Source organism: Equus quagga, chromosome 19 (assembly GCF_021613505.1).
Source record: "Equus quagga isolate Etosha38 chromosome 19, UCLA_HA_Equagga_1.0, whole genome shotgun sequence".
Lineage (NCBI taxonomy): Eukaryota > Metazoa > Chordata > Mammalia > Perissodactyla > Equidae > Equus > Equus quagga.
The window spans coordinates 21,072,778-21,085,463 of record NC_060285.1 but is presented as its reverse complement, the minus strand read 5'-3'; the positions used below and the strand labels follow the sequence as shown (position 1 = coordinate 21,085,463).

At 38.6% G+C, this 12,686-nt stretch overlaps 1 protein-coding gene across 1 annotated transcript in view; it reads left to right on the top strand.

Annotated features, from left to right (window-relative positions):
* ANO4 (anoctamin 4) overlaps positions 1–12,686 on the top strand; it is a 186,098-nt gene that overhangs the window by 140,940 nt on the left and 32,472 nt on the right. Inside the window, exons 15-20 of the mRNA XM_046646718.1 lie at positions 256–396; positions 2,963–3,127; positions 9,205–9,241; positions 11,334–11,445; positions 12,331–12,388; positions 12,528–12,625. Coding sequence (XP_046502674.1) covers positions 256–396; positions 2,963–3,127; positions 9,205–9,241; positions 11,334–11,445; positions 12,331–12,388; positions 12,528–12,625 — 611 coding nt within the window. The remainder of the gene's footprint in view (positions 1–255; positions 397–2,962; positions 3,128–9,204; positions 9,242–11,333; positions 11,446–12,330; positions 12,389–12,527; positions 12,626–12,686) is intronic.

Here is a 12,686-nt window from a genome sequence, read left to right as displayed (position 1 = left end):
TTAAGATAACAGAAACACTTAACTATTACTCTAAATTTCATTGTCTTGATGCTAATAAGTCTAGCTCATCATCCTCTAGCTTTTCTTCAAGTGGCCAATTTCCAAACATTTAAACCTGGGTCTCCAAGCCCACCTCAGATGGACTGATTACTCTGGCGCCTGTTCATTCCATTTTACAGTGGGGGAAAATGATATTTTTCTCTTATTGCCTGAACACCTCTTCAGAGCATTAAAATGTGCCTGCTTGTTCTTTAGGAAGAAATACGGCCCCAGTTTGAAGCCAAGTATTCCAAGAAAGAACGGATGAATCCCATTTCGGGAAAGCCAGAACCATATCAAGCATTTGCAGATAAATGCAGCCGACTTGTCGTTTCTGCATCTGGAATATTTTTTATGGTTTGAAGTTTTTTTGTTTTTTTTAAATAAAACTCCATTTGTTTCATAAAATACAAATTGGTAGCATGGTAACAACAGTAATCATATCAGGCATTTTCATTGTTCTACAAAACATTTTTGAATGTTCTGTTATTTAATTCTTAAAACAACTTCATAAGGTGATCAGTGATGGTATTGCTGTCCCCAAATTATAGATGGAGCAACTGAGACTCCAAAAGGTTAAGGGGCTTGTCCAGTGTCAGCCGGTAAACAGCCTGAAGCTCAGATCCTCTACTCTAAGTCGATGTTCTTTCCACTTCCCTCTCTATGCCGTGGTGAAAGGAGCTAAAAGTATGACACAGGACCTACAGTAGTGTTTTTCAAACTTTTTTTACAAGGCCTATGTAAGAAATATACTTTCTATCATGACCTGGTATATGTATGCAAATAGATGTATAAAACTAAATATAGTAACTGAAACAATGCTTATCTTTACAATATACAATGAACTCTGACTTTTTTCTTTTTTATTATAGTGTACTTTTTTAATACCATCTGTAACCCCTTAAAATTGGTTTCCAGGCATAACTAATGGTTATATCAGTTTGAAAAACACTAACTTGAAACTTGGTTATTAGCTTTTCCTAAAAAGAAGTCATTTTGTGATCAACTTCAACCCTGTTAATTACTGAACAAAACATATGCAAATTTTTCAGAAATCTTGTTTTAGAATAGTAAGGGTTGGTGAGGATTCTCCTTTCCTCTTTTCAAATGGCAAGTGTGTAAATATACGTCTTAGATCATTGGAGTAGGAAGGACGAGACTAGAGAAAATCCAGACAATCTACTCCCTTTAGCCAGAAAGAAACTTGGTAGATCGAAGGGTAGGCAGCATGCCCAGAGCCTCTCAGCTCAGATTAAGATTTAAATCCATGACCTTCTACAGATTCTTCTTTGTAAGCAATTGTGTTATGCTTTGCCTTCTAAAAGTACATCCATATTTATTGTTCTGTTTTTTGTTTCTCACAACAAGACATATAGATGTAGACTAAGCTTTCCCTGCTCTACAGATGGGTAACCTGGAGCATACGAGGCCAAAGCCATGGAGAGGAAAAGATGCTTACCTAAGATCACACTGCTAGCTGGTAGCTGACCCAGGACTCAGGCCTGACTTCTGACTGAGTCCAGCGAGCTGTCCATTCCACCAGATTGCCACCTTTGTCTGAAATGCAAAGTAGATTTCACCTGTCTCCCTATCAACAGTTCTAGGATTAAGACATGGGCAGTTTTTTGTTTCTCTGTTTATTATTATTATTATTATTATTATTATTATTATTTTAGCCAGTTCCAGCTAGGGTTTAGACTCAAGCTTTTAGAGCATGTCACTCATAGTAAGGAAAAAATAGAGTTTGTGTAAAACACAAATGCTTCTATGAAGAAAGGAATCTCTAAGTCAGCAGAAGCCATCCTGAGGCCCAGCTTTAAGATCCGGTTTTTGATAACTAAGTAGACTAAGGTCTCTACTCTGACGTATTAAGTGAGTCACCTAACAAAAGCCACAAAACTTTTTGGAGTCTCAGATTCCCATTATTTCATAGATTTAGGAGATATGCCGTATTCTTCTCAAATACCATGAAATCTTCAGAGAAAGATGCCTCAGTTCAATCTGTATATATCTCTGATTAATAAGAGATTATGCACCTATCACCTAGTTGGCTCATTCAGCAACAAATAACTGAACATCTACTGTGCACCTGTAATTATGCTAAGGTGCTGCAGAAACCATGGTGATCAAAGCAGATACTGTCCCTGCCCTGATGGAGCTTACTTTCTAAGTGGGGGAGACAGACAATAATCAGACAAATTGTCAGAAATTATAAGGATACTGGAAAAAAGTATAGGTACTGTATAACAAAAAAAAGTCGGGGGGTCCTGAAAAGCTTTAATTATGAAATGGTTCTTAAGCTAAGATGTAAAGGATGAGTAGGTATTAACTAGACTGTATGGGTATCTGTGTGTGTGTGTGTGTGTGTGTGTGTGTGTGTGTGTGTGTTTGGCAGGGGATGGGTAGGTCAGCATTTTAGGCAAAGGAGATGGCCTGGAAGATTAAGGATGCTCAGCCCATTTGAAACAATAAAAGAAGGTCCAGAGCCCCCAGAGGGAGGGGAAAATGGCCCTCTGTGGGACTGGAGAGAGTCTTGCAGCCCGCCATAAGGACTTAGCTTTTATCCTAAGAGTAAAAGGAAGCCAATACATAGTTTTAGACAGAAGAGTGACATGATAAGATTTCCATAAATATTTGTTCATATGCTCAACCTAATATTCTGCTTAATAAAATGTTATCCCATAGCTTAAACAGTTTATCAACTTTCATGCACTATGGTTTTTCTATTTGAATAACAAAAATACAGTCAGACAAGAGAAAATATTAACCGTGATGAAGAGCACACATTTTGTTGTGGCTCCTTGAGTCAGTACCACCGTTGCTTTATTTCCTTTTCTCATCAGAGGATTTTCCACGTGGCATGATCCTCTTCCTGAAACATTCCCCCATGGTGCTCACTGGGTCTCCTCTGTCTTCCTGCCAGATCTGTGTGGTGATCGCCGCTGTGTTTGGGATCGTCATTTACCGGGTGGTGACTGTCAGCACTTTTGCTGCCTTTAAGTGGGCGTTAATCAGGAATAACTCTCAGGTTGCAACCACAGGGACTGCTGTGTGCATCAACTTCTGTATCATTATGCTGCTGAATGTGGTGAGTGAGCTGCAAGGTAACTAGCCAAATGGATAAATTACGTGTGCTGCAGGTGACAGTTTTCTTCTGTTGCTAATGGGAACCTGACCTCAGAGAGGCGAGCCAGTCACAAAGCACTGATGGCCTGGCAGCAAATTGCCTGGCATGAGATGCACTCAGATTTGGGGATTTAGAAGGTTTGAGTCAAATCTAGGCTCCAGGATTTTCTACGATGTAAGATTGGGCAATGTGCTTGCCCTCTCTGGATCTTGGTTCCCTTATTTACTGAATAAGATTACACTGTACACTCCTTGGGGAAATTTAGAGAAAAACCATATTTTAAAGGCCCAGCTCAGAATCTGTAACAAAGCTCAATAATGTTGGTTCCCATTTCCTTTTGATTCCGAATGGGGGGAAGGTGGTCAATATCCAGAGCATTCCTTGAGATAACCCTGCAAGGGGCATATCATGGTGGTACATGTTGCTTGTGTTGATTTAAGGCTTTTTTCAGTTGTATATTTCAGCACAGATGTCTCCCCTGAACCCCGAACTCATAAGTTGAACTGTCTACTTGGCTATCCTCACCTAATATGTTCAAACTCAAACCCCCTATCTTCCCTCCAGGATAAGCTTCTCCCATAGCTTCCCCTGTTATAGTTGCTCAGGCTGAAAACCTTGGCATTATCCTTAACTCCTGTGTTTCTCTCACCATCAAAATGTTTCCAGAATTTGATCACTTTTCACACATCCCCAACTCACACCTTGGTCTAAGACCAACATCTCCCATTTGGGTTATTGCAGCGCCTTCCCACCTGGTCTCCCAATTTCCACATTTGCTCCCTGAATCTAGGCTCATCCCAGCAGCCAAAGCGAGTTTCTAACATGTGGGCCAGCTCACGTCACTCCTCTGTTCACAATGTCCAGTGACTTTCCTCTTGCTCAGAATAAAAGTTCACATTTTCATATGGCTTCTGGGGCTCTCCCTCATCTGGCCCCAGTGACATCTCTGACCTTGTCTCCTCCCTACTCATCCTGATTCTCCCGCTCCATGCTGGTCTTCTCTTTGTTCCTTGGATGTGCCAGGCATGCTCTCACCTTAAGACTTTTTACTTGCTCTTCTCTCTGCGTAGAATATTCTTCCCCACAGGGTCTGCATGGCTTACTCTCTAACCTCCTTCAGATTGTTCAAATGTTACTTTTCTAATAAAGCTCTTCCCTAGTCACTCAATTTAAAATTGCAACCCACTCCTTTCATCTGACAATTTCCTATCTCCTTGCCTACTTGATTTTTCTCCATGGCATTTATGACCATCTCATATGCTATTTTAAAAAATTTGTTTGTTTATTATCTGTCTTCTCTATTGGAATGTAGGCCCATGAGGACAGAAACTTTTGTCTGTTTTATTATTTTTTTTACTGTTGTTATTTCCTAGTGTCTAGAAAAGGGCCTGGCACATAGTAGGCCCTCAGTAAATTGTTGTGATTATTTACAGAACAAAAGGTAATGGCTGACATTGTTAGACTTGAGGTCAACCTATACCTAAAAATGCTGACCTTCGATGTTTGTAGTAGGGAATAAATAAGATAATGTATGTGGAGTGCCAAGCACAGTGTCAGGCATGGAGTAGATGTTCAATTAATTATAGTTCCCCTCACCCTTATTTGTATTGCATCTTAAATCTGGGCCATATGCTGAAATGCTCTCATCATTAGAAAAGGACTTTCCAAAGGCCAAATAATTTAATACTATTATCAACATAGTTTTCTCTATTCAGATTGTCATTTCTAGCTCTTTAACCAATCCTAAATTCTATAAATCAATAAATTCTGTGTGATTCCTAAAAGAATTCAATGTACCTGATAATAAACGACTTTATTTATGATTCTTAGATGAACTAGTAATCACTGAGCTAGTGAAATATAGGTAATTTATTATTATTACTATTAAAATACACAGGGACTTCTTTATTATTTTAGCAAAAAAGTTTCAAAATTCAGAAGTTATAAAAATGAAAAAAGAGCAGTTCTGATTACTTTGACGTGATGATTGTGTAACTGCTTGATCAAATGGAGACCTAAAGTGGATGTTTGGGACCCATGGCACTCCCCTCTCCACGACTCAGCTAGTCTCAAAGTTAATTGTGGAATACACATTGTGAAGGAGTGTGATTCATAGAGAAATTAACCAAACAGCCAGAGCTGTGAAAGATTCTGCGTGCAGGTAGGATGCAATGAATTAAAGCTTACCGTATTTTTATCATTTCTTTTCTCCAATGCTTTATTAAAATTTAATGTATGCATCTTAAGAAATAAATTTCTGGACACATGCAGTGAGCCTATAAATACATGTTTGCTCATACATTTTGAGCAGATGCCAATGTTATCAGAGTAACACTTCATTTAACCAGAAATCACTTATCTAGCAATCTCTACTTCATGATTCACAGCCAAGGAAAGAGAAAGTAAGCAAACTAAAAATGAAGAAGGGAGCATAAAGAGTGGGAAAAGTATAACGTTACAGGCATTACAAAGCACCCACTATGTGCTGGGGGACAGACTGCTAGGCATTTTCTATGTTTTAACCTAACAAAGAGTTTCAGAGTCACCCAAACAGATGATGTAGAGTTCACACACTAAAGCTAACATGTCTTATTCTTATAAATTCCCTTAAGGTTTATTTTCATTTATTTTAGATGCAATGCAAATATCTTTGGTGTTCTGATTTCTGAGCCAACATCAAACTAGAATAAGAGAAGTTTACTAAGGGAAGAATACTGAAAAGGGTAGGAAATGACAAGCCATAGCCAGGGGAAGGAAAGAAAATTAAAAGCCTATATAAGAATTCTCAAAGCAGCAGCATCTAAGACCCTTTTGTGCAGGAACCAGTTGCCTTACTCTCCTCTTCAATCTCTGATGCATCCCCATCTCAGCACACATATTTACAGTTCTGTCTTATGCCCTGAAGCTTTGCAGTTTCCATTATGAAGGTAACCAAGTGTGTAATATAGTTTGGAAAGATTTTCATCAGAATATCTAAAAGAAAAATGTAAGTCCTTAAGCAAATATCGCATAAAGGACAGATGACAGACTAATAACTATAAAATAGGTGTGACCAGTTCAGAACTAAACTATTTACTGACTTCTGAAGTTACTCAATTTAAGGTATTTTCATGACCAATAATTTATATTTTTATAGCTATATAAACTGTTTTAAACTACTTAAAAGTTTGGCCATACTGGTCTTACAAAAAAAAATCATGTAGGCATTAATCACTAATATTTTTTCACTAATTGAAAATAAAAACCTCGAAAGCTAGATTGTTTGTATGTTCATTAAAGCCTCTAATTTTTAAATAATATAATTGTTATGGATCACATATCTTGTTTCTGATTTTTTGCTAGGGTTGTCCAATCCTAACTGAAGAAGCAGATCTATAAGAGATGTCTATCTTCTAGATTTAATGATGTGTGTTTACTTTTATGTAGTGTATACTTTAAAAATAAAATTCATGTTATTTTGCAAAAGTATTCTGGATCCTAACAAAATATTATGCCTCTTAGTGACTGGTTAAGCAGTACTTACTAGTTTTCATTTTATTCCATGTCTTGAAAAATAAATGTTTCAAAGATGGAGTGAATAGGATGGATTGTCTTGTCATACTGTTTCAGTTCCGGTCTGCTTCACTAGTGACCAAAGAACATATCAATATGATGGTTTCAAGCTAAATATGCCAATAAAGGATATATTCCAGGGGGAGACTAATTATTACCATCCTTTTGATTCAGCCACACCAATATGAATCAGATATTTCATTATACCATAAACAGTAAAAACCACAATGTCTTGTCCCAAAAAGAAGTAAGCCCGAAAATATGACTTGCGTCAGAACAAGCCCACATACATTGATTGGGCTGACAAGATCAAATTAGAAGTTCTCATAGCTTCTTTTGGACATACCCTTAAGATCAGAAAGCTTTCCATCATTTACAGATTTAACACAATTTGTGGCATCCAGTTTGGAAACTTTGATATTCTACTGCTCTTATCAGAACAAACCATCCATGGGTTTCTGTCTCAACTGCCTAATGAGAAATCAAGCCTTTTCCAGAATCCACTCACCTGAGGATCTCTTGCCGGCCATCAGTCCCTCTGGTTATGTGTCCTTTCCTGCTGCATCCTGCTCAAAGCCTCACTGTCCATCTCATTGCATCTTCAACATGTACACAAAGTGTTCACAGGTGCCATGGATTCCTACTGTGTCCTGTACACTTTACTTTATTTTTCAAAAGGTTAATATTAATCATATTTCAACTCCTATGCTCTTCTTTTTTAAAATTCCAATATTTTCAGTGTCAAACCAAAATATTAAAGGCCTCTCCTCAACTCCTAAGGCCTTTGAGACAAGTGTGCAATGTGAGACACTTTGACAAATGTTTGTGAACTTGAAAGAGATAGAGGATAAACTAGGTAACCAAAAATTGTATTTTTGAGAAAGGTGATCTCACCAGTTGAGTCTAATTTTTCTTGATAATTATGTAATTAAATAACTTTAATGATACAATGCCTTTGTAATATCAAAATACGTTTAATATTGGGCTGGCCCCATGGTGTAGTGATTAAGTTCGGCACACTCCACTTCAGTGTCCCGGGTTCACAGGTTCAGATGCCGGGTGCAGACCTACACCACTCACCAGCCATGCTGTGGTGGCAACCCACATACAAAGTAGTGGAAGTTTGGCACAGATGTTAGCTCAGGTGAATCTTCCTCAAGCAAAAAATAAAAAAAAGAGGAAGAGCGGCAACAGATGTTAGCTCAGGGTAAATCTTCCTCAGCAAAAAAATTATATATATATATAAAATTTATATTTTATATAAATTTATATATATATTATATATATGTTTGATTAGAACATCTGCCCTATTTTGTGGTTTACCAGTATTTTATTTTTATGATAAAATTGAAATGTGTGACTAATCTATACAGGATTTCTTATTGAAAATTACACCAACCTCTTTTAACATTAGACTCCAAGAGTCTGAGGTTTCTATACACAAAATTTGATACTATGGCCATATTAATTATTTCTTATAACAAACCATAGTAATTTCTGAAAGTTTAGAGTCATACAATCTGAGGTTTTTTTTCCTAGTTCTGTAGTTAGCAGAGATCTGGGATAAGAGAATTCGAAAGTTAGGAAGGACCTTAAGATCAGTGAATTCAATACTCATGCTCAACCACGTATAAGGAAAATGATGGTCTAAAGAAGAGGTGAGGTAACGTGCCCAAGACCCACAGCTTGCAGGCTGGTAAAGCTGTAATTCCTGCCTGGGGAATTTTAATCAGTGTGATTTCACCACTTTAGTCTAAATGTGATCTTAATTTTCATATTGTTCGAGCCCATTTGACTAGTTTTTCTTTTCTTTTTCATTTATCATCTTTCATTTGAGAGAAAGCACTTGCTTTTTTTTCTTTCAATTTATACACTTCCTCGAGGAATCTCCTAGAGCTGGGTTTGCCATAAACTGTACCCCTTGCACTTGCATATACACATAAACACCGGCACATTCATGCACACCCCTTCCATTCCATTGTAGGACCCTCTATTTACCAGATGGCTGGGTGAGTTAAGGATGCACCCAATTAACTAATGGAAAAGCAGAATACCATAAGTTTAGGAGTGCTATAATCTATAAAATACAGCAGTGCATAAAAACAATAGGACTGTAGACTCTTGCCATTAGAATCAGTCTTAGAGATTCTACATTGAGGATGCTGAGGCCCAGGAATGTTGTGACTTGCCCAGCATCACTTAGCAATTAGTGGCAGCTAGCCTGTTATCACAGAATTATTCACGTCGAAGCAAGAATTTAAAATTAGGAAATTTTAAAATTAGGAGATTTTAAAATTAGGAAAATGGGACCTTGTACATTTCTTTCTTGCCCCGAAAGGACACAATTGTTCACAATGTTTTCATTGTTTAAGTGGATGGTTAATGAAATTATGTTCACTCATGACTTAATTACCTATTTCCTTTATAATTCTAGATTTTAGAACATCTACAGTTCATTTTTTAAATATATGAAATTTATTTTACAGCTATATGAAAAAGTTGCACTGCTTCTGACGAATTTAGGTAAGTGGGACCCTTTTTATTTCACCGTACAGTGTTGTGGTCTGGAAAACACCTTTTCAAAGATTCATTTCTAAAACACTGATGAAAAGAAATATTCCCTTTATTTCAAATTGCATGCCACAGTTTGTTCTTTGCCTTCAACAGGACATTTTAAAAATGTCTAGGAAGTGGTGGATCTTTCCTACCTAAAGCTTTGAAACCTGTCACCAACATGCATCATGAGCTAATGTAATTTAAAGTAGGTTTCTCTTAATGCACAAAAATATAGCATCACAAAAGTACATGTGTATAAGGAGCCCAGAATCATTTAGAAAAACTTTTATTTGCTGTAGCCTATGATTTTTATTTAATTAAAAAAATGCCAATTTTTCATGGCATATAAAAATTACAGCAAAATTAGTTGCTTTTAAGACTGAGAGCCTTTTATTAGGAATGTCAGCAGGTTCACCATCACTGACCTTGGTAGAAATAACCTTCATCTGGACAAGTCACCCCCAAGAACATTTCTCCAACTCCTTAAAGCACCAGAACACTCTGGTTTCCAGCTATAAGTTGTAGATTTACTATATTTTCTAGATACAAAATTGTCCAATTTTATTAATGAGATGTTAGTCACTTTACTCAGTTTGAGAAAATTAAATGCTCCCACACAAAACCTGTTTTAGCGCATTACCATATGCAGTTTGTCCAAAGGGGAAAAAAACTCACAGTGTTTTTATTTATAATAATTATTATAATAAAAGATGCCATTTATTGAGCCCTTCTATGTGCCAGATACAGAGCTAGGCACTTGGCATATCCCCTTTAATCTCATTGAAATCTTCCATCACTGCCACCCCTTGCCCAAAAAGATAGGAAGAGGCCTGTGTACATAGAAGAGGTAGCTGCCGGTTGGTAGACTATGGTTAGGGGCAGCTTGATCCAGACTGGCAAAGATGCCAGTGAAGATAGAGGCCTAGTCTATCCATGGTTGGGACACCTGGGAACCCACCCAGCTGGCTAACTATGACACCTTCCTATGGAACCAAACATTTGGTAGCAGAAGTGAAATAAAACTAAAACCCTTTTAGAATCGTTTGTCTTTTCTTCCCTCAACAGCAGTATAGCTTTGTTCTGAAACTGGCGTTTAAACCATTTTAAATCAGATTCTCTTTCTTTCTCCCCTCCCTTCTCAGATATGCTCCCAGGAAGCATTTTCAGTTATAATTCGTGGAAAAGAAATTGATGGGCTTAAATAGTAAATGAGCAATTAGAAGCTCAGGGAATGTGGAAACAGAGAAAGTGCTATTGCATTAGATACATTTTCTTTGACTTTGCTTGAGGTGAGGATGCAGCTCCTAGGGAAGGATAAGTGCATTTGACATGAGATGTCAAGGTGGAGGTGTGATCCATATTTTGGTTCATATCACAGTGTTCGTAGAGTATTTGCTTTATGGAAATCAAAACTTGAGGAGATGAGAATTGGCTCCTGAGTGAGGTCAGGAAATTGTAAGACACAGATGGTGATATACAGTAAAAGTTCTAAAGATGAGGTCATCTCCTTGGTATTTGTCCTTGAGAATGAAAATGGTAGTTGAGGGTAACAGACAAAAAAGTCAAATACTCTCAGCATTCTGACATGGGAGTCTGACTCCCTCACCCTGAGTAGTGCCTGGCATTACACCAGAAATAGAAGTCAAGACGAAGGAATTATTAGGAGCTAGGAGAAGACCTGACCTCACCAGGTCCTACCCCACAGGGAGAAACTAAGAGGAAACTGAAAGGCGACTGCAGGGAGCCAGGACTGGGAATGAGGCCCCATCAGCCTGATTGTCTCTACTCTAGGCATCCTATAACAGTAGAACAAACTGGATGTTCTATCCCCTCAGATAGTCAGAGCCACTTTCCACCAAATTTTTGTTGGGGCTGCTCTGCCAGCTTGAGGATCCCATGGATGGTCCATTCTATCACACCCCATCCATAGACAAACTGAGGCCTCCTGCGGCCTCCTTGGGACACCTATGCTCCCACCTTGTGTGCATGGGGAGGAGGAGAGAGGGAATTGAGAGAGGCTCACACACAGCCTCTCAAATTGCTCCCCTTTTGTCCACAGAACAGCCTCGCACAGAGTCCGAGTGGGAGAACAGCTTCACCCTGAAAATGTTTCTTTTTCAGTTTGTCAATCTGAACAGCTCCACGTTTTACATCGCGTTCTTCCTTGGAAGGTAAGAACTGGATATCTCCGTACCTCCCTGGGCTGGGGACAGAGTACTCAGAGGTCACTGACCAGGGGTGACAGGGAAGCCCCTTCTTTAGAGAGATTTATACAAAGTGTAAAAAGGGGAGATGAGTCTCGCCCTTTACCTTCCCATTCTTGAGCTGGGGAATGGTCTTTTCCACTCAAAAGTACCTGCACACCTTTTCTTGCTGAGGTAAGTAGAAGAAAATTGTTTGTACATGTGAAAGATGGATTTAAAACTTGGGGGCTCCATCTGCATCTGAATCAGACCCTTGGCTCTCACACCTATATGAGCAGGTGGCATGAGGGGGCAGGTGGCCTGCAGCCTGTCCTAGATGCTGACTTCAGAATTTGGAAAGGACCATGTTTAGTGGCCATGTCCCATGAATTCCATTACACCAGGAAGTGTTTCCAAGGAGATGAGAACCAGTGAAGGCCTGAGGACTGGATTTTGATGAGATGGATGAACGGCCTCTCCTCAGTTTCTAGCTTCTTCAGCATGGAATTCTACTCAAATAGTTCAATTTTTTAAAAAAACAGTTTTATCATTATTCAAAAAGATCAGATGTGTTTACATCCAACCTGCTGCTTACACAGCAGGCACTTGACATTCAGCAGAAAGTGTTAAAAGTCACATCAATCAACAAGAACTGGCCTCTGTAGTCAGCAGCCAGACAGAAAGGCCAGAAGAGAAATAGCCCCCGGAGAATTCCAGAAGTTGTAGTTATGAGAGCTCTGGAGAGTTGCCTGATTCCCTCAGATCTGATACTTACTTTACCAGTAATTTTCATTGGAGGAGGTACTGATCTGAATATAATATTCATTGAAAGCTACAGGATGCTAATGGTTTGTTTTTCTGTGTGTGTTGAAGATTTACAGGACACCCAGGTGCCTACTTGAGGCTGATAAACCGGTGGAGACTAGAAGAGGTCTGTATTCTCCCATCATTCCTTGTTTCCTACAGACTTGCGTTAAACAGCCTTAGGGCAACTTTCTGCAGATTAGAAACCAGACCTGCTTTCTTCCTCTCCATTGATTCTTGAATTTCTGTGTTTGCTTACCTCGCAGTGCCACCCTAGTGGATGCCTTATTGATCTCTGTATGCAAATGGGTATTATAATGGTGCTAAAGCAGACCTGGAATAATTTCATGGAACTTGGCTATCCGTAAGTACCTTAGATATCTGTAGTTGAGAGGCTGCATTGTCATTATTGGCTTTTCTAGGTG